The sequence below is a fragment of the Glossina fuscipes genome, unplaced genomic scaffold (genome assembly GCF_014805625.2).
Source record: "Glossina fuscipes isolate IAEA_lab_2018 unplaced genomic scaffold, Yale_Gfus_2 85, whole genome shotgun sequence".
In the NCBI taxonomy this organism is placed as follows: domain Eukaryota; kingdom Metazoa; phylum Arthropoda; class Insecta; order Diptera; family Glossinidae; genus Glossina; species Glossina fuscipes.
In genome coordinates, this window is record NW_023998439.1 from 1341510 (window position 1) to 1364553 (window position 23044).

The following is a 23044-nucleotide window of genomic DNA, read 5'->3' on the forward strand; positions in this document are numbered from 1 at the left end:
TTTGCATGCGATCTCAGCGGTACCCTGGTATGATGAATAAAGGCAGGCACGCGAAAAATTTTAATTGAAAATTCATTCTTTTTTTTTTTTTTTTCTAATCTTTTTTTCAGAAAAGCTATTATTTTCTATTGTCTTTTTTCTTTAGTCTTTATAGAGACTAATATTTTTACACCCTTCACCCTATGTAAAACAGGGTGAATTAAGTTTATCCGAATTTATACAATGACCACAAGAACTGGTAGTAGATTCAACTTTTAAATTGATCTAAGATTGTTTGTCCGTCTGTCGTCTTTCACGTGCTTTATTGTTCAACTTACAGGTTTGGAAATATTTTGATGAAATTTCGCATACCTGACGTATTTTATGGGCCAAGGACGAACGAAATATATTTTCAATAAAATAAATACTTTCAGGAATCAGCGGCAGTGGTCGGCAGTGAGTTTAAAGCAAGAATTCACTAAATACTTAAGAAACAGAAGAGATAGTCTACAACACTCCTCCAGAACTTACTCTTACGTTTGTTTATAACGTAAAACTTAGAGAGAGCATCTCCTACTTCGTTCATGCTTTCTTAAAATCCTTCTTTCCCTAAAGTACCTAAAATTCTTGTTGCTTATGTACCTCTACAAAAGCATTCAATCTTGATCCCTAAGCCTTTTAATTGAACGACCGCAGTTCGTTAGAAAGAACAGAAGCCTTTTCCGTCTCAGGTATCAGCCGAACTGTCTTCTCCTGTTCGGCAGAAATTGATGATTGCGGACTCGAAGGAGTAAGATGTTTCCATAAGCGCCCCATCTGGCTGACTTATGTACTCACCTACTGCACATGAAATGTATCTATCTGTCTATGTAACGGGGTAGTACGTCTGTCTATGACTTTATAGTTATTTGACAAATGAACAAATAAATAAAATTAAATATGAGAAATAGTGAGGAAAGCCCAGTAGATGTTGTGACTGAGCAATCGTCACTACGATCAAGTATGCTCCATCGCATATGACTTCTGCGCCTTATTATCCAACTTTCAAGCTCTCTCTCTCTCTAAATTTTAAAATAAATATTTTTAATACCTAGAAAGGAAACCAAAAAAAAAAAAAGATATCACGATGACCGTATTACAGTGCAAGTGAACAAAGTGTGCTTGTGGCGAACGCCACTTACTTACTTTCTTCTTTTTTGTTTTGCTCTCAATTCTTTATGGAGTTCTTAAACCGTATTTACATATTTGATAATAAAGATATCAAAGATTAGTTCAATAAAATTTTTGCTATTATATTATCCGATAAGGAATCAGTCGATAACTAAAATATTATTGCTGTACGTTGCTTGTGCAAACATTTTTATTACAATGTTTTTGAAGCGATTACTGTACATTTTATTGTTGATATAATCATAAGCATCCATCTTAGTCATTCAAAATCGTAAAATGTATGTATCTCTATCATTTATTTATTTATTTGTTTATTCTTCTTCTTCTTTTTTTTTTTTTTTGACTAGTCTTTTATATGAACACTTGCATAGAGCATTTACAAGAGTATGGTTCGCTAATTTTTACTTTTCATCATATTTCGCACTTAAAAACATATTTTCTTTTTCATTTTAACGATCAAAGTGAAATTGTTGCATTTATTTGTTGCTAATGGTAATTTAGTTATTGCCACTATTCCTCTTGTTTTTTTTTTTTTTGACTTTTTTGTTATTATTTTACGTTTTTTTTTAATGGACTGCACCAACAACAATCGTTTTAGTTTTTCTGCTCTGAAAATTTTTATTAGATACCGTAAAAATTTCAGTTAATTTTTCTACATATTACAAAGTCTGTAAGTTGCGCAGTTGTTTTTATTTAGTTTATTTTTGTGCTTTAATTTATGTGCATTCACATCGATATAAATTTTTTTTTTTTTTTTTTTAATTTTAAAGTATGCTTCTTTTTTTTTTTACTTCATTCAGTAGACATGCACTCTGCGCCAAGCATTGTTAAATGGCAGTCCAATGCTGGGAATAATCTTAATATAAGTCAGCTATGAAGAAATCCTTTATGAAACGTGATTTCCTTCAATTCGGTTTACTTAAGTATAAATTACATATAATAAGTGAGGGAAATATATTCGGCGGTGACTGTATCTACTATATTCATCACTTGTATTCGGGCGAAAAAAAAAAGAATGAAATTTTAATAGTCTATAATATTGAGTAGGGGATTTCGATTTTCCTTATTTTGATATCGTGAAATAAAAATTTTTCATAAGTAGAGAAAAAAGTAAAAAAAATTTTTTTTTTTTTTCGCTTTTGTAAGCAACCGTTTTCTTAACTTACGCTATACCAGGAGCGTTATTGCTTATAACCGATTTGGCCCATTCTATAGTAACCAAAATTTGATTAGATAATTAGATATATACACACTTTATACAACCTTTTCCGATCTTTCACTCTGAAGAGTATACTTTACTTTCGGTGATGGGGAGGGAGAAAGAAACTGAGAAAGAGAAATAGAGGGACTTAGCAGCCTAGGAAGTGCATGTCTACCATATATGCTATAGCACTTAGTACAGCTGTGACGATGTGTCAACTATAATTAATTTTTGGGGTCAGGCGCTCGTAACTGCTCATAAGTACGTTCAGACGATGGTCGCGCGATATATGAACACATCATCAAACTTCGATGGTGGCTATGAAAGAAACGCTTCTCTTCTAGTCACCTTTTCTTTTGCCAATTCCGAGTCCCATCTATGCGGTGAATACTCCATCGTTTCGGGATTTGGAAGTTGTGTAAAATGAATTGCTTACACTGTTATTGTCGAGAGAATTTGGCGTTGACGTCCCACTGTTCCGAAAGTATACTAAGTGCTCTTCATCATTCTGCGACCATCTTAAGCCTCTATTACGATATACTCGGCCGTTACTCTTGGTAAGGATTTCTAGCAAAGAGATTCGAGCGTGAAAACTTTTGCTCAATTTTGAAATCAGAATTAGTAAAGGCGTATCTGGTAGGGGCCTAACAGATATTTGAATAGTTGTACTTGAATTTTTAGAAAACTTCCTTCTTCACAATTCCATCAGCTTTCCATGGTGTTAGGGTGTTACTTCACTTAGTTAAAAACTTTCTGAAATAAAATTTGTCCGGAAAAATCGCCTACAAAATACTGTAAAAACCAAAAAAAATATTAATTAATTTGAACACAATTTATTCATTTATTAATTGTTGCTTACGACAAGCTCTTTAATTAATAAGTGATTGTGTATATTTCCCATTATACGTAATCTCTTATTGATTATTCATTACAATCCATTGTTTTTATGTTTAATGATATTATCTTTGCTCATATTCATCTATTTTTTTTTTTGTTTTAATTTTTCAAACTTATGTAAAAATATTTCTACAATGACTGACTGACTGACTGACTGACTTACACACATCAATTATTAAAAATCCAATTTTGCGCAAACATTAAAATCCCTTGCAGCACACACATGATAAGATACTTTTTTAAATGTCAATAATTATAATGGAAAATATTTGCTGACACACCTTGGAGAGCGCATAAAAGTCATGAAAGATATGGCTTCCTTAAGAATAATATAAAAAAAAAATAAAAATAAATAAACACATAAGAAGAAGAAGAAATATGTAAAATAAAAATATATCTTCACATATTCATAGTTAGTTACTCGTCTTCTTCTCTTTTAGTTCAAGGTTCGATCAAGAATTTCATCTAAAATTTTGAAATAATGCTCTTGCAAGCTTGTCGACTTTTCGACCAAAAGCGTGCTAACCCTTTGAGAATTGCTGTGCTCATGCTGTCATTCCACCCTCTTCTCTCGCCACATTTCACATTTAAAGTCATTTGAATGCTGATGATTGATAGAATGAATAAAAATCGATTGTTAAATTGTTAGAGAAAATTGCAACCAAAATTTTAGTCACAAGAATCGTCGACTCGTTTTCGTTTACTTCCCTTAAAGATTACATTGCGATAGTTCTGATCTTTCAACTTGTCGCAGTGTACTGCTTAATCTGCTGCTTAACATTAGACATTTTTACAACATTTTAGACTTAACGTAAGTTTCTAACTAAAATTCGCACACGTTCTCACTTGCATGTGCGCTTGTGGTAATTTCTTGTCCGGATAATAGAAAATTTGGGAAATAATGCGAACTATAATCAAATAAATGGAGGGATAGACGAACGTGACTATATATGAATATGGCAAGTAGAATATTAAAATTGATATAACTCTAAGCCTTAAAAGCTACTATGGAACACTTCAAGTAACTGCAGAAAGAGAGCACTTTATGCAGAAAATGTAAGATTTAAAGATAAGGCTTAAAAATCAATAAATAAAAAAAAAAAAAAAAAAAAATTCTCTAAAGGACTTGCTGCCTAGAGAGGAAAAAGACCAGTCAGCTTTAACAAAAAAAAAAAAAAAAAAAAAGAAGGAAAGCCGAATAAAAAGACGAAAAAGAAAAATAGCAATGAAAAAATTTATATTTGGTTGTGACCGAATCTTCTATACCTTCAGCAACTGTATCTCAAGAGAATTCCATGAAATTTTCATACTCCATAATAACATTGGTTGGGCGTGCCTGGTACTTTTGGATCATCGATTTTTTTAAAACAAGTCGGCTCCTAGTTTACATTGTACTCTGGTCGTGCCCCTTGACCGACCAAGCCATGTGCAATATGCTTCCAAAATATGTGGCCAAATTGAAAACCGATATATTCATTCAAAATCCGGAGAATGTTGACCCATCAGAGATGGACAAACAGACAAAAACAATCCCATAACATGAATTCAGAATTTGTTCCTTGCATATGCTGCATAGGATCTCGGAACCCTACTTCCGGATGTTGCGAATAGATTTGATAAAAGCGACATACCATCATTCTTCGGCGATGGGTAGAAAAACCGCTACTTGAACGCAGATTGACAGTAGAGAAGAAAGAATGAAATAAAGAAAAAAAAAAAAAAACGGGGACAAGTACTGATGACATGTTGGTAAGGCAAAGTGACAATAAAGTTTTTATGTATTATTTACTCATTTTTCCGCATTACATATTATGCATATACGGAAGTGTGTCCCGGTATATGTAGGCGAGCATCGAAAGGAGTGTTAATTGTTCACTGCATAAAATGATATTTATGAGGGCTTTCAATTGACATAAACACGCATTATCTTATATGAATAGGAAGTAATAAATGACTTTAACATCTGAGTTAAGTGTAAAGAACAAAAGAGAAAATTATTTCTAGCGAATCTTCAGCTTCGTTAAATGTCGCCGCATGATGAACAAATTTTTATTACAAAAGACCTAATAAAAATCATTACTAATTGAGTTAATGAATGAATTTTAAATTTATGTTCGACATCAAGTGATGGATAGACACCCTTTATGTCCAATTTAAGAATTCTGAACTATATATATATATATATATATAGGTGTAATCAACCAACGTTGAATGCAGTGAATTGGCAAATTTATCTTAAGGATAAAGCGAAGCAAATCGTTTCCGATATTTTTCTGCCCTTATACTAGCAATTTTGTTTTGTTTAGGAAACATTTGGTGTCGCACTTAATCCGCTTACTCCTTTGCAATGGGACAAAAATATAGTTGTACCTTGTTAATTCTGTTGGCCAAGGGTTAAGCAATGGATGCACCAACTTATTAGAAACCACTGCCTAGTATAAGTTTTTAAATCAAAATATCATACATTGATACATTGTATATTTGTAAGCTGTGCATTCGTGAGGGTACTTGCTAGCTATGCGTTCTCATTTTCTTTCTTGAGCGGGATCCAAGGCTATCAACCAACTATACATTTTCAATTTTCTTGCTGTATGGATCAAAAATGTGCAGACGGACGGACAGTGCTAAATCGACTGTAGAATCTGACAATAGTTAAGCTTATATGACATACGATATTCGATAAGCAGGATTATAAGGATCTCATATTTTTTTTCAATTTAAGCGATTTTTCATGTCATTACTTACTGCTCGCATCATTGTCACATTTAGGGCGGGAGAAAGTGCGTATAAATCTCGGGAATATAAGAGCATAGAGAGATCATTTGATAGCTGTTTCACTAGGGGAAATTTTTCAGTTATCTTTCGCTCGTAGGGATCATGCCGTGCAAGCTATTCTTGCAAAATTTTAACTTTACTTTCACGATAGCGTTTTTATTGTGCTGGTATCTCTGGTCTTTCTGTTTCTCTCTCGTATGCAGCAAAAAAAAAGAATAAATAAATATTGCCATCAGGACCCCTATTGTTCCCTTCAAGCCATATGAAGACACTGTGAAAATGTTTCAAAGGTAAAAGATGGAAGAATGAAGTATATTATCTTCATTTAATTATCTCTGATAATGAACATTAAAATTGAATACAATATAATTGCATAATAAATAATAGTTGAAAGAAAACAATTAATGATTTTTATAAACATTATTTCTCTATCTAATCTCTTCATTTTATACCGTAACGGGTAATCAATTATTGTCATCTTATTGACATTGCTTAGGTGAACTCTTCCAAAAACGAATTGGCTTAAGTCACTTAAGAAATAAAATTCTCTGCGTTCTCATATTTATGTGGGTATGTTATGATTCTCAAAGAAAGAAAGAAAAAACCAAAAACTCAAATTTATACAAGAAAACCTACCTACACACCTTTTTAGCTGGATTGTGTACAAATGTTGAGCCTACACGCTGTCATTTATATATTGCAATATTGTTTTCATTTTAAAGTGTCGCGTCACCTCTCGTGCCAAAAGTTATGTGTTTTTTTAATTTAGTTTCTTTTAGGTATCAAGCTGTGATCTCTTTTCGTTTGGACAATGTATGTAATTGTTGCTAATAATTTGCATACAAATATGTAAGAGCCTAATAAAAATACATGCCTTATACAGTACTTTACTCTTGCAGTTTACATGTAACGCAAATACACAGATTTTTTAAGTGCTTCCACGACAAAAGGCAATTTCATGGCTGCATAATTATCCCTTAAGTGTTTCTTATTAGTGATTACTCTTGTGATTTTTTTCGTTTCTTTTACTACTTCACAGTTGTTCCTCTTTCACAAGCATGAAATTACAAAAGGTCGGTGTACTTACATTTTAACTTTAATTAAAATTTTGTACAATGTGCTTGTCGCGCCCGGTGAAATGGCTAAACGGTTTTCCTATAAAACATTTATGTTTAAAAATGTCTGATTTTCTACGTTTACCATTTCCATGACTTTTTACTTTATCAGGATTTATTTACCTGGATTTACCAGGATTTTTGAAATGACTTTATCTGCTACCAACCTTACCTGCTACCTATCTCACCTACTAAATACCTCTCCTGCTACCTAGCTTACCTGCTTACGTACTTCACCTGCTACCCAACTTATTTGCTATATTTCTTACCTGCTGCCTACCTTAACTGGTACCTACCTCGCTTGCTACCTACCTCTCCTGCTACCTAGCTTACCTGCTACCTTCCTTACATGTTACGTACTTCATCTGCTACCCAACTTATTTGCTACCTATCTTACCTGTTGCCTACCTTACTTGCTACCTACCTTACCAGCTACCTACCTTAACTGCTACTTAGCTTACCTGCTACCTACCTCGTCTGCTACCTACCTTAACTGCTACCTAGCTTACGTGCTAGCTACCTCGCCTGCTACCTACCTTACCTGTTACGTACTTCACCTGCTACCCAACTTATTTGATACCATTCTTACCTGCTGCCTAGTTTACCTGCTACCTAGCTTATCTGCTATCTACTTCGTCGACTACCTACCTCACTTGCTACCTACCTCACCTGCATATCAATTTCAAACTTAGCCTTTACGTAAAACACGTCCTCTATATTAAAAAAGCCAATTTGTGAAATCTCTATTTAGATAATTGTCTTAAGGATTTCCTTTCCTTTTCCAATAACGGTTTCTATTTTTCTATCAAGTGCATTACGTCATTATAGACAATGAATTGTAAGAACTTCCATGTTTCTAGAATGTGTTCATCTTAAATGAATGTACGAGATGGTCCTATAACTAGCGAAACTTATTAAAACCTGTTCTGCTTGGATGGTAGACGGTTGATGAATGATCTTTCTTTTTTCGGGATATGGCTCAATGAAGGGGTTAGAAGGCTTTGTTCTCTCTCATGCCGCAAACTATACTTTATACAATAAAAGATTTCTCGATTAGCTTATATGGATGCAAACCTAGGAGTTGTACAAATTACAAGTTTTTTCCGAATATATATGAAATTAATTTTAGTTAAGTGTATATATATATGCAATTGAATGAAAAAACTTTGCTTACTTTATTACTTTAATTTATGCCTTTTTAATTTGAAAATTTATACTAACTTGCCATAATTAAATAACATAACAGTAATAAGCAAAGATCGAAGATTGTGCAAAGTTTTCATTTCTCGACCGTTTATAGTAATTAGATTTTGAAAAATCTGAAAAGATGCAAATGAAAAAAAAAAAAAAATTAACGATTACTTTATACATATATACATATATGTGTCAGCCATTTCGATTGCACAAGTTTAAATGGAAGCTTAATTAGACCACAAAAGTACGTCCAACATAAATAAAATAAATTTATAAAATATATATATCTTTTGACCAGCGAGATACTGTCCAATTCACTTTGTCTGTGTGTATGTATGTGTGTGTGTGTGTGTGTGTGTCGCGTATTTATTATTTTATCAAGTTTCAAGTTGCAGCATATGCGGTGTCTGTGCTTAAACCGCTTAAGTGACAAGCGATACAACTATTGCAACTACAGCAACTGTTACCGTTACCTTATACGCAAATACTACTGTTTACCAGGATTAAATGTTAAACTTTGTTTTCTTACTTGCTCGAAATAATGTTTTTAAACAATTGACATTAAGTTCAACGTTGGGGGCACATGAATACATTTATATCGTTTGTATGTACACTTATGTGCACATGTTTACATGCGGATTTGTCGCTGATAAATCTTTTCTAAAAACTGATAACATATATAAATTATAGTGTTATAGTGTCTTTAAGTTTAATTGTATAAAAAACATGATACAATCACAAATTGTTATGCCATGTAAATTTTTAACACCTCTCCTCCGATCGTTTTTAAAGCAACTTTAAAAATGTGTACAATTTTTGTTTACATCATACACCATTTGCGTTACGAGGAGGTTATATTAACTTTCTACTCATGTATGTGGCATCTAGAACACCTTGAAAATGGACCCATCGAAAGTTATTTTGAATCGATCTAAGCTTGTCTGTCCGCCTGTCCGTCTTGTAGTTGTGTCGTGATGCAGTGCAAGTTATTTATTGATGACCTATTATATGCCGACCCACTATAATACACTTGCTAGTTTAGAACCGTCATCATCATTAACGTTATTAGGGGGCGACAAGTCTTATACCAACTATAAAGAAAGATTCCATAATTTTCGCATTAACCTAATATTGGGAAAAAGAATGAAAGAGTACGGTTTATACCGTCTGAGATAATTGAGAGTCACATAAATACTATATTTACGATAGAGTCATATCGCTCCTCAGATGCTTGATTTCTTTTCTTTGTAGAAAAAGCAAATTGCGCAAGCGATTTAAACGCAACTGAAAACATATTATATTACTTAAGTCAAAAATATTTAACAATGTAGAGGGATTTTTCAAACAATTTAATTTATTGTTATTAAAAGTATTGAATTAAATTTAAATTAAAAAAAAAATTAAGTCTTAAAAAAAATTATTAAAAACTATGTTAACAGAAAATAATCCGAGCATTGGAGCGATGGCTTTGTCTTTGAAGAAGATTTTTCAAGGTGTAGAAACCTCAAACTGTCAGACCCCTTTGGGAAAAATGTGTACATAGCGATGGGCAATACTTTGACTAACTAATGAAGAGATATTTTCTATATAAAAATTTACAAATCTCTCGAAATATGTAAATATGAACTTCGTAAGGCGCGCCTTATAATAATAGCAGACGTGCACACGATGTCTCTAAGGTTTCTAAATGAAGGAGAATAATATCTACTCTTGTTAGAAATAATTTTGAAATTCATTTGTACCGAGCTATCAAAAAAAAAAAAAACTAAGGAGAATATTTTTAAAACGATTCCACAGTGGGTTTCAGTGTAGGTTTATCTTTATTATATAGAACAAGAATTTTCATTCATTATAATTTAAATTCTGTCAATTTTTTGTTTTTATTAAAAATTTCATTTAACTAATTCTGTTTGTTTTTTTTTTTTTGTGTTATTTCACATATATATATTTTTAGGTGGTTCTGACAGCAATAAAGGAAAAAGTAAAAAATGGCGCAAAATTCTACAATTTCCACACATATCTCAATGTTTGCATTTGAAAGACAAATTAGGTAAGCGATTTTTTCAAATTTCATTTTAACCTTTCATACATAATTTACATAATTTAAGATCGTCTCTCGTGTTCATTATCTTTTACGCGTATAGATATAAGCTATGCTTATGTGATAGATCAACAGCCCATTGGCCGAGAATTATTTCGCCAATTTTGTGAGAGTAAAAGACCATTATATTTTCGTTATATATCGTTTGTGGAACAAGTGCACAGGTAGGCTGACTGGCGGCAAACTCGACGGCTTGCCCGAAACAATTCGATTCATGATTCATAGCTTATATTCATTCATTCATAAATAGAATTATTTTTTTATACATTTCCAGGTATGAAGTGGAATATGACGAGCATCGCATTGCTATAGCTCATGATATTGGACGTAGATTTTTAGGTTTGGAGGCGGCACCCCCCTTACATGTAGAATCACATAACAACGGCGGCCATTCATCATCGGCCGCATCAAATGTAGGGAACAATGGTAAATGCTAAATGAGACGTTATTGCGCATTGCCCGAAACTATAATTAATAGTATGTTTTTCTACCGCCCGTAGAGACTGAAAATTGTAACAATACCACCGCCAATGCAATAACTGTTCATCCTACAAAACATAAACTCTATCGACATCACAATGGAGATGAACACAATAACAGTATTGTTGATTGCAATGAAATAGTTTATAACGATGGCGGTGGTGGTGGTGGTGGTGGTGGTGGCGGTGGTGGCGACGATGCTGCTGGAAACAACGGTCTTGACAGTCCTTCATTGACAAAATTAAATGGTAATTCCAAGAATTTGCCTAGTGATGAACTAGTCTTGGATGTGCTAAACGATGATCTCATAGCTCGCGTACGTGATAAAATCAATAGCGGCAGTAAAGAACTCTTCGAGCCTTGCGTTAACGCAGTTAAAGCATTTTTAGCTGGCGAACCCTTTCGCGAATTTGAAAACTCAATGTACTTCCATCGGTAAGCAGAATATCTATTTAAAATTTTTTGGAAATTATTTATTATTAGATAAAATCATTGTTGCCTTATAACTGCAATTCATTCATTTCGCTAACTTTTATATACACTTAAGGGTTTTGTTTTTAATTATGATTTGCTTTTTATTATGCAACTAAAGCGATTCTACTCAAAATGTATACATTTTTGATTAGCATCAAATTCTGAACGTATATCTGTCTGTCTGTGCGCATGTTAAACATTGTTCTGATCGCAAAAAAAATTAAAAGATTTCGGTTTCAAATCTAGTAAATATATTGGAAACTCTGCCACGCAGGTTAGTATTGAAAATGGACGTTATCGGTTGGAAGATATATCCTTATTACAATATAAACTGAGAACATCTCTGTTCTCAAGAGCAAAAAAAAAAAAAAAAAAAAAAATGAGTTTGTTGACTTTAACAGATCGAGCGTATGTTATATGAACGATTCTGTAGTAATTGCAGGAAAATAAAAGAAAGTCGACCATATCTACCAATTTAAATATTACAGAGTTTCCAGAATTTCCATATTTTCTTTAATTTTTTTATTTTTTTTTTTTGTAACTTTTGTAAAATTTAATTCATTTTTTTCAAAAAAAAATTCTCTCAAAATCAACTTACTAATCAACGGAGGATTTTATTGGAAAATTATAACTGAATTGTTTGTATTTTGTGACATTCAAAATTTTGAAAAAAAAAGTATAGAAAATTTAATCAAATTCGAGTATAGTACATTTTTATAAATGTTTTCTATGACTTTTTCAAATTTTTTATTCATTTTTTATTCATTTTATGCTTTGTTTTCCCATTTTTTGTTTTTTTTTTTTTGTTTAATTTATTTATTTTATGTTTCTCTATGCAGTTATCTTCAATGGAAATGGCTCGAATCACAACCCATTACCTATAAAACATTTCGCATGTATCGAGTGTTAGGCAAAGGTGGTTTCGGTGAAGTCTGTGCTTGTCAGGTAAGTTCGTTTTTTTTTTTTTTTTTTTTTTTAGCAAAAAACCATTTGATTTTATTCGCCACTTGTTCTAAATAAATTCATAGATGCATACATTTGCTTACATCTACTATCTCTATTCAAGTGCACATCATGCACTTTGCCATTTTTATTCCGGATCATTTATCACACAGCATTGATATGACAGATACTGTTACAGATAATTGAAAAAAAAAAAAAAAAACTAACTTCTATGTTTAAGGGAAATGTTAAATTCCAAGGCATTCCTTACATTTTATATAAAAAAAAAAGAAAAAAAAAATCTTTTTCTTAACAACTGACCAAGCAGATCTTTAGCACTTGCGGCGTTTTGTTAAATATTTATTTTCAATCCATCAATGGATAAGTTTTATAATTTTTCTTACGAAATTATAATTATTTTTTCTTTTTTTTTTGCTTGGTTAGCATATACAACTCTTGAGAAACGTATTAAACAAACAAAGCTCACAACCCATCATTTATATTCATTCCTGTCAGTTGAATTGCGATATGTCAATTTGCAAAGTCAAAAAAACTCTCTTTAACTTCTTTAATATGTGCAAAAATGAAGTTCTACTGTAAGTAAATTTCATCAGCCAGTCATAGAAACAAAAGCTATTAAAGGCACTTCACACGTATATATATATATAAGCTTTTGGGGTTAAAATTACCGTTTTACGATAGTTGCTTGATAAGTGAAGAGTGAATGAGATATTGACAAATATATTGGATATATATTATATTATTATCAGAAAGAAAAATCGAAGACTAAAGTCTCGAAGCATGAGCGTCTAAGGTTATCGGCTAAGCAATTTTGCTTTAACATTCCAAAAAGAGTCACTTTGATCCAGCTTACACAGCTTGTTATGTATAAAGAATACTTATATTACCATGCACAGTAAACTACATACGAGGGACACTTACTTTACTATAAGTAAGTGTAGATAAGCGCGACTCTAAGTTTTAATATTTCAAAAATGCGTTGAAACCAAACGCTTAGCTTTTATAGCCAATGACTTCTTCATTTTGATAAAGTCTCTCGCACTCAGATGATCTTCAGTCGAATATAGATTCGAAGATTTGAAGTCCACTTAGCAGCCCAACTATAGAGATGAGAGCCCAAACTCGCATAGCCCTCAGTAAGCGTTAAGCGATATTTAATTTCATATCTGATTAGGAATTCGTTTTGTCTTCTATCAAGCTGGTCTTGAGTCCATGTCAAGGCAGTTTTTGCAGTATTTCGAAGCCTTGCAGACTACTAACAACTACCCTATATTTCTCCTGTCCATTGCATTCTTATTCCACTTTTCGACTTGAATACATTTTTTCTATTGTCTCCTGCCCATACATATAGATTAGTTTTTGTGGTAATAAACGTTAAAGATTCGCTTCAATTTTACACACACACAAGCACACATTTGTAGTTTAATATCAAAAAAAAAAAAAAAAGCAAAAAGTTTTCTTTCCCCAAAACGCATATGTTCGTTTCTTTTAAGTGAGATTTAGAAAAAAAGGAAGAAAAGAAGAAGAGAAAGATATGTGAAGATATATGAAAATGTAAATTCGCCTTAAGCTAAAGATAGCTTTTCATATTTCACAGTTGCCTGTTAATGTGTGTTTTGCAGGTACGTGCTACTGGTAAAATGTACGCTTGCAAGAAATTGGAGAAGAAACGTATCAAAAAACGTAAAGGCGAATCTATGGTATTAACGGAAAAGCAAATATTGCAAAAAATCAATTCGCGATTTGTTGTTAACCTGGCTTATGCATACGAAACAAAAGATGCCCTATGTTTGGTACTAACTATTATGAATGGTAAGTGCACCTACATACACCGTTAACGTTCTATTTCCTTCTATATTCCATTCTACACAAAAGTCATTTCGCTTCGTAATTTTTATGCAAATTTTTTTTTTATTTGACACATTTTCGTATTTTTTTCAGATAATTTTACTTTTCTATATTTTGTTTTTTTTCTTTTTTTTAATATCGGAGGATACAGTATTTTTTATGTGCAACGAAGATTTTATAAATTATTTTTTTATTCTTGATCTCGATCTTGAAGATTTCACTCAGATTTTGTCGTCTATTTTCAAACCTGGTTACAGCGGAGTAGAAAATTAAATCAATAAAACTTATAATCAATCTCGTTGAGATCTATTCTACCCGCCACACCTTCCTCGAAAAAAAAAAAAAAAAAAAAAAAAAAAACGAAAAGAAAAGAAAAGAAAAAAAACTATTATTATTATTATTATTATAAATTTAGCCACAGAATAAATTCTAAGACTAAAGTCTTAAAAGCGCTAGCATCTAGGGCTTTCGGCTTTTATTAAAAACTCTACCGCACTTGAGGTTTGAACCCACGACTATTAAGTTGCTAGTCGCGACTCTTGCCTACTCGGCCACTCAGGCGGATAGAAAAAAAAAAAAAACTAATTTCGATATATCATAATATTGGGCTGGCGTTGGCTATTTTTATTTATGTACTCTAGCATCATCCATAAAACATTTGTGAATATTTTTGTCTTTACGAGCGATGATGGAAAAATTAAATATTTTTGCGTCTAAAAACAGAGACATTTTCAACATATATTATAATGCGGGCATGTTCTTTGGTCGATCTTATTCATCTTCAATGCTGACCCACCTTCCAGTGCATTTGCCATATTTGAAACCGCGGAGGAGGATGTGTATTGTCGATATTATGGAGACAGAAGGATGGACAGAGGGACAAGTTTATATCAATTCAAAATTTGATGCTAATCAAAAAAGTCCCTAGGCTCTCTCAAGCTATTGCTATTGCTTTAGAGCAAGCAAAACGAAAATATCTTCGTCCTTCATTAGTGGGTATCAAATGAAAATAGGGCAAAACCTATCTATCTGTCGTACGAGTAGTTAAAAAGATATCGATTTAAAACTTAAAATTGAACAAATACTATTCGGATGCGAATATTGATTAAGCCTCATGTCCACACTTGAGCAAAATATTTATATAACGAATATTGATTGTTCGATTACCTATACTAATACAACTGATTGAGATTTCTATGGCTATAGAAGATTTTTTAATTAAATTCTTTTTCACATTTTTTGTTTTTCACTTGTTTTGTTTTTCATTTAGTTTGTTTTTCAATTAATGTGTCTGTCTTGCCTTCCTTTGATTTCGCATTAAAACTTACGTATATGACTGAATTGAATGGAACCCATTGAGCTTCTCCCTTTTTTTTTTTTTTGTCATGAAGCCATTTTTTCAGCATTCATTCATCTATGGTTCGAGTTTTTCATTTATTTGCTGCAGAGATAAGTGAAAAAACCTTGGAAAACAATAAATGTTGATTGAAAAATAGGCGAAGTAAAAGATGCACTCAATGATCCCAATTACGTCACATGATTTCAAGCATGATTTTCATTTTAAGTTTTTGGTTTTTCCAATAGGTGGTGACTTAAAATTTCATATTTATAATATGGGTGGTGATCCCGGCTTTGAATTGCAACGGGCTCGTTTCTATGCGGCAGAGGTGGTCTGCGGTCTCGAGCATTTACATCAACAGGGTATCGTGTATAGAGATTGTAAGCCCGAGAATATTTTGCTTGATGATCATGGACATGTTCGTATTTCTGATTTGGGTTTAGCCGTCGAAATTGAAGGTGAAATGGTTAGAGGTCGTGTTGGAACTGTGGGTAAGTTCATCATATAAATTCTATAAATTGCAGGGGAAGGAGATTTGCTTCTTTTTCTTTTTTGATTGTTTTGCCATTTTTTTTAATAGAAAATTTTAATCTTTTAAAGGTTATATGGCTCCCGAAGTGATTGATAACGAAAAATACTCATTTTCCCCGGATTGGTTCAGTTTTGGTTGTTTATTATATGAAATGATTGAAGGACAGGCACCATTCCGTATGCGTAAAGAGAAAGTGAAAAGAGAAGAAGTGGATAGGAGAGTTAAAGTAAATTTTTTCAATTTCCATCGTTCTTTTAAATGCTTTTCGTTTAATCCTCTCGTTCTATTTCTTCAAATCTTTTTACTCTAATCTTATGCAGGAGGATCCTGAAAAATATTCGAGTAAATTCATTGATGAAGCACGATCGTTATGCCAACAATTGTTAGCTAAATCAATTAAAATGCGTTTAGGGTGTCGTAATGGCCGCTATGGAGCACGTGAAGTTAAATTGCATCCATTCTTTAATTGCATTAACTGGAAACGCTTAGAAGCCGGCATGGTCGAACCACCATTTATGCCCGATGTAAATCACTTAAAAACACCTTTCTATTTATTATCTAAATTATTCTTAATTGTTTTAGCCTCATGCTGTGTATGCCAAAGACGTTTTGGATATTGAACAATTCTCTACGGTAAAGGGGGTGAATATCGATGAATCGGATTCAAATTTTTATACGAAATTTAATACCGGTTCCGTATCGATATCATGGCAAAATGAAATGATGGAAACTGATTGCTTTAGAGAATTGAATACATTTGCTGTTGATGATAGTCCCACGCCAGATTTACAGTTGAATGCTGCGCCAATACCCGACAAGGCCGGTTGTTTTCCATTTAGAAGAAAGGTAAAGTTTAAAACTAAAAGAAAATTGAAATTTCATTAAGGAAAATTTTCTTCTTTTTATTATTCTTCCTCTTCTTTTTTTTTTTGTTTTTTTTTTTTGGTTTTTAATTTAACATTATACAGAAAAAACAACCGGCACGAACGCAACCGATACCCATTCCTGAACATTTATTAGCTGCTAGTCATAGTGTTTCGTCGACCACAGTTGAAAGCTGATAAAATGATTAAAACATAACTAAAATGATCAAAACCAGTCATTATTATATTTTTTGATCTAATGTGTGAATAGTTCATAATGCTGATTATAAAAAAAAAAAGCTGTTAAACTAAAACTACTTTAGTAGAGGTCTAGAAGTTTATACGTACCCTAACATAAGCCGGGCATTAGAAATCCTAATAGCCTTTCCATAGTAAGCATGTAACTATCTCTTCTAGAAATTGAGTATATGTGTGTGTGTTTATGTGTGTGTGCGGGCGTTTATGTGTATTTGTGTTTTGTGTGAGTGCGTTTAGGTTATAGGGTGAGTGAGCGAGCGAGCTTGTAGGGACATTAATTAATTAACTAACAAACACGAAAAGGAAGCTTTTTGGTCATATTCATACCACATATATATATATATTCTTTGCGCATCGTTTTAAGCGATCCTTCGCACATCATGTGTTTTATATAAACTTGGCTTTATTTGTAAATTTTTTGAAATAATTTCTTCGTTTTACATATGTATCATATTTAATTTTAATGAAATTAAAAAGACTTTATTTTCTTTATAAACAATTTCTTCATAAGAAAGAAAACTATACAAAAACTACAAAAACTTAACTAAAGCACATACACATACGTATTAGGCATAAATTATACTATATACTATATACTATATTAGAAAAGTGAAACTATAATAAAGCACGTTTTAAAGCATGTGTTACTTTATAATTAATAAGAATAAGAAAGAAGACGAAGAAGATAAACAAAAAAAAAAAAAAAAAAAAATAACAATAACAAACAAATAATAATGATTAAAAAGATAATTAATTATTAATTGCATAAATATTGGAAAAAAAATATTTTCGAACAAACAGAAGCACAAGTAAAAGAAAAAAAACCTTAACATGTGTTCCAATGTTTTCACTTAACGAGTTATGTCTATTTATTAATAAATTTGAAATATTTTTGATATTTTCGATTATATTTAACTAATCTATTTGTTGTTGAAGCATACAAAAAAATCCTTTGAAAATCTCGCACAAATTTCCTTTTTTATAATTATTTTTTGTTTTTTTTTTTGTTTTTTTTTTTTTTTTTTTTTTTACATTACATTAATACTGTTTTTGTTATTGTGTTGAAAACTTTTTAAAGAGAAAACTTGATATCGTACCTTAAAGTACAAAGGGTATAACTAACATATTTTATACACATCGCGGAGAGATTTGCAAATAAATAGATGCAAAGCCTAAAAATATGCAATGAAGACTCCATAAAGTTTGTATACGTATACATATATATATTCCTGATCAGCGTAAATAGCAAAAATCGATTTAACAATTTCTGTCCGTTTTTCTGTTCGTCTGTCCATCGCTTTTCACTTTGATATTTGCATCTTTCTCTGGATAAAACCTAACTTAACCTTAAATTCTTACTTATCGTTTATCGCTTACATCAATTATTAAAGTTCAAAAAGCGACTAAATTAATCCATGAATTTGTATAAAATAACCAAAAAAAAAAAAAAAAGAAAAAAAAAACAATTCCTAAAGTAAAGATGTCAAATTCCCTTTCAAGCTTATATTGCATATTAAATTACTTCTTGATAAAATCCTCTTGTCAAATCTGAAATTCAGCTAAATTGTTCAAAATGATCACAAAACTTTAGACAAATATATATATATAAAAATATATGTATATATATATATATATATATATGGGTCAGACATATGCAAGTATGATCTTTCGTTTGTTCAATTACCTAAAAAGTACTGCCAAATCGTACAAACAGACGTAATTTGAAATATATACGATACACGATATGTTATGATCAAGATATATTAAGAAAATTAATTTTCTTTATCTTTTTAAACAATATGACAAATATTGCATTATTCGGCGCACAAAACGAATTCTTTTCATAAAATTCTCATCATTTCAAAAACGTTTTTTACGCCTTTTAAACGATATATAAATATATATGTATATAGATACATATATATATTAAATATAATTCAACAAAAATGATTAAAAAAAATTGTAAAACATATAAAAGGAGAAAAGAACAAGTCCTTTTTTTTTTGTGCAAATTTATATGTTTAGTGATGTAGTCAATAATGATAAGTGAAAAATAAAAGATGCATAAAAAATTTTTCGAACGAATTGTATCGCGAATCGAGAATAAATTACAACTTCTTCACATATAAACTTTTATTTATCCCCCGTTACTTAATGAGATAATATCGTTATTCTCACCGAAGGATATATATAAAATTTTATCAAGTAGTAATCGAGGCGAATAGAAATCTTTAGAAAATACAACTCTTCTCAGATAGGACAAATGATATCTCCGCCTGTTTATTTGCATTTTGAAAATAAAAATATATTGGGGCTACAATGAAGGTAAGGAAGTATGTATTTCTTAAAGCTTGGAATTCGGAAGCGAAACAGTTCCCACTTAAAACCCTTACAAAAAACCGCCTTATGACCGCATTCTGTTGCGACTGCTCAGCAGTTATAAGAGAAAAGCATTTATTTGCTTGTCATAGTTTTTGGTGATTTTATTTCAATTTTGATATCCATGAGCAATAGTCACAACAAACTCTTCAGTATAAATTGCATTACGAATGAAGTGCGTTAGGTCAAAGAAAGCATAGAAAGCATAGAAGCCTCATTACTTGTGACTTGTGTCTGCGATGGTGCTCAGAGCAGGGCTGTAACTATGAGCGATTAATTACCATTTATTATCTCTTTTGTAACACTCCACACTCTCTTTCGCTATATCTGAGTGAATTATATAGTAAAATTTCTAGATGAAATCGGTGCAATTAATGTTTTACAGAAATTGGTTGAATTGATTATTGAAAGGCAGTAAAACTCCACAATAGTTTCCGTTTGTCCGTTCGTTTGCGTTAAACTTTAAAACTGAGTAAAACTTCTCCCAGTCGATGGATAGCAATCCATATTTTTTTACACTAAGTGATGAATGCTAATAATAAGATAAATTCCTTTTTATACTCAGCACCGGTAGTTGTACATATGCGTATAACAGACGAAAGGACTTGAAAAACGACTTGAGATACACCACCTTCTATTAGATCTATGCTTGTCTGTCTATCTGTCCGTCTATTCGCCATACATTCTTGTGTAAGCCTACAGGATGAAATTTTATACTCTGGCGTGAAGTCTACCGATAATGATTCCGGTCAGACCATTTTTTCGACCACTATCCAAACATCGTGAAAGGTCCTTTTATATAGTATATAAATGCGGTTCTTAAATATATTATAAATTACGCGAAGTGTTTAATTGCAGACCGTGGCCTATTGTAAGATTATACAAAATATATTAAAAGCCAAAGGAATATAGTGAAATTCTGAATAAACGTTTGTTGATCATTTTTATATCGTTCCAATGAGGTAAAAACTGAATAAAATGTGATTAGGTAACTAAGATACAGTGCACACCAAATGTCGATTCTTATCCTTCAAATGAATATCTACCGTGAAGCATCCTTCACCCATCTCTTGTTTCAATAAATCGATCGAGAAGTTGGCCTTTTTAGGCAACTGGTGCAAATCGTTCCTCCGAGACTGCACTGTTTTTCAGTAAATAGTTCCATCTTCGGACAATGAGACGCAATCGATAAATTGGGAAATTTTATAATGCTATGTACGGCGAGAGCAATACTCTCAGGCCTTATTCCAGGCATCTGCCGATGCATCTAAACGATGCAGGAAAACTGTAATGTGAATGGATTGGTTTTTTTTTCATAAGAGTTCCGTATGTTTTGCATATCTAAGAGATTGTAAGGATCGCACTTTAGAATAAAATGGTCGTGAACCGATTTACAATAAATATTCGTGAGGTCGGTAATTTTCTATGATAGTAAGTAGGATTTGAAAAGTTAAAATCTCAAAAATAAATAAAAAATATATCAAAACATAACCTCGAAAAGACCTCATCTGACGCATAGATCAAGATAGATAGAATAGCTAAGTGATAATAACTGCACTTTCTACACATAATTGACGCAAACGCTCTACAGAGATCTCCCAGAAGACATGAATAGAAAGTAATGAGTAGGATAATGGGTTTTCCTCGCTAACCTTGCAAATATTATCTCCAGATTTAACTTGGATTTAGTTAAAAGTGTCTCTTTGATTGGTCAAAAACAATTTTTTTTTTTTTTTTTTTTAAACTTCTCGCGGCGAGAAGATGAAGAAGAATTAAAATATATTTGTATTTATATCAAATTTAAAGGCATAGAAGTTTTGTATTATAAAACATGAAAGAACAATTACATAATTACGTACGTACGAAGAAATGCTGTGTTTAAGAGAATAACTAAATAATAAAAAAAATATTTCAAAAAGTAAAAAATGACTTCATTTATTCAATTTCAGAACTTTTTTGGAAAATCGATTTGGAAAATATCTTTTTTAATTAGCAAACCATAAAGGCGCCCTCACACATTGGGATAGTGTTGTAGTCGATTGATTGCCCGTATAATATAGCAAACATTCAGCTCCATTATTTTCATAAGACATTTCGCCGATTAGATAATCAGGATTAAGCGCTACACGTAATATGTAAGTATTGTTCTTTGCTAAATTTGTTACATCGAGCCACTGACAATCAAGTTGAGTATTGTACGTGTCCCAGCAACCAACTGTAATGCCCTGAGTCACGTTGCCACAAGTATATCGCGGTGTTATACCCGTCCTACAACCAGTATCGCGAAGACAGAACGAAGCTTTATGACCCTCAGCTTGTTTCTTATAATGTCTATCGTAAATATCAAATGTAGCAAATGTTTCCATGCTATGATAATGCTCATGACACTGATGCCATTGCCAATTTGCATAGTTTGCATAGGGATTGAAGTCAGCGGTGCCCACATTCTCTGCTCGCGTGGAGAAACGTAACAGTTTACGTTCGGCGTCGGGTTGAGAAGTTCGAATTTCGTATGCATCTGGCGCTAAGCATTTCTCCTCCATAGCGCATGTTAGATTAGATAAAGGCCTGGTATCCAAGAAAGCAGACATCTCGGTAACTGCTAAATCCAAATTCAAGTCTGACAGTTTTTCAACGCATCTTACAACCGCCAGTTTGGTATTAGACGAATCGCAAAACTTTGGATAATCTTTTTCGCGAAAGCAATCCCTTAAGCTGGCTTCGGTGCCGCGACATAAAGTGCCTACCATTTTCCAAGGATATCGTTTACTATCGCCATAAGTGAGCGATTGCACTGTCGAGACGGCATAACCCAAATTTAACTGACGACAAACTACATTCGCTTCGCGAAAGCTCCAATACGTACCGCAAATAGTGCCCCATGACTGACCTAAATCAAAACTTACTTCTACGCGTCCTTCTCGCACTGTTCCCTCGTTCACACCATCAACATGGCTTTTATTAAGACGCAAGCGCATGTTGCGATAATTGGTTTCAACATTTAAAGGCTGCTGTATAGTATTCGCCACTTCGACTATAGATAGGTAGGTAAGGCTATGAAAAAGTATAAAAAACATAATTTTTTTTTTAATTTCATAATTACCCCGTTGGCTTAGTAACATTTTAGTAAAAATCGCTAGAGCTAATAATAATCCAAATAGCGACATATTGTCATCTCCGGGATTAATAGCAATTAAATGATAATCTTAATTAACGTACGGCCTTTTATACTTACATTTTGTTGTTGAAACACAAAGAAGTGTTAGTCTCACTTGAGAGTAACAATTTATAAAACATCTGTTTGAAGGAATAACAAAATAACATTTTATGAAAAGCCTAAACATAGCGAAAGTTAATATTTGCTTTATTCATAAAAAAAAAAAAAATGAATAAAGGGTCAATGAACCACCCATCAATTTTACTACTCCACATCGCTAAGAGAGGCGAAAAAAAATTGCTTTTACACATGCGGATCG

At 32.2% G+C, this 23044-nt stretch overlaps 2 protein-coding genes across 5 annotated transcripts in view; one reads left to right on the forward strand and one right to left on the reverse strand.

Moving 5' to 3' along the window:
- LOC119638204 (G protein-coupled receptor kinase 2) overlaps nucleotides 1-17646 on the forward strand; it is an 82208-nt gene extending 64562 nt beyond the window's left edge. Inside the window, exons 3-13 of one of the 4 annotated variants that reach the window (XM_038034867.1) lie at nucleotides 10286-10381; nucleotides 10440-10596; nucleotides 10683-10858; nucleotides 10933-11347; nucleotides 12226-12331; nucleotides 13972-14161; nucleotides 15782-16027; nucleotides 16137-16294; nucleotides 16389-16592; nucleotides 16651-16914; nucleotides 17037-17646. In XM_038034867.1, the coding sequence (XP_037890795.1) occupies nucleotides 10286-10381; nucleotides 10440-10596; nucleotides 10683-10858; nucleotides 10933-11347; nucleotides 12226-12331; nucleotides 13972-14161; nucleotides 15782-16027; nucleotides 16137-16294; nucleotides 16389-16592; nucleotides 16651-16914; nucleotides 17037-17129 (2105 nt within the window). In that variant the 3' untranslated portion in view covers nucleotides 17130-17646. The remainder of the gene's footprint in view (nucleotides 1-10285; nucleotides 10382-10439; nucleotides 10597-10682; nucleotides 10859-10932; nucleotides 11348-12225; nucleotides 12332-13971; nucleotides 14162-15781; nucleotides 16028-16136; nucleotides 16295-16388; nucleotides 16593-16650; nucleotides 16915-17036) is intronic. The other 3 variants (XM_038034868.1, XM_038034869.1, XM_038034870.1) reach the window with 3 other exon arrangements.
- A 1550-nt stretch (nucleotides 17647-19196) lies between these two features.
- On the reverse strand, nucleotides 19197-22893 carry LOC119638189 (lysyl oxidase homolog 4). The gene is made up of 2 exons (XM_038034841.1): nucleotides 22672-22893; nucleotides 19197-22602 (listed from the first exon to the last, which is right to left on the reverse strand). Exons 1-2 carry the CDS (start codon nucleotides 22733-22735, stop codon nucleotides 21554-21556), a joined length of 1113 nt encoding a protein of 370 aa, XP_037890769.1. The 5' UTR covers nucleotides 22736-22893; the 3' UTR covers nucleotides 19197-21553.
- Between the last annotated feature and the right edge of the window lie 151 nt (nucleotides 22894-23044).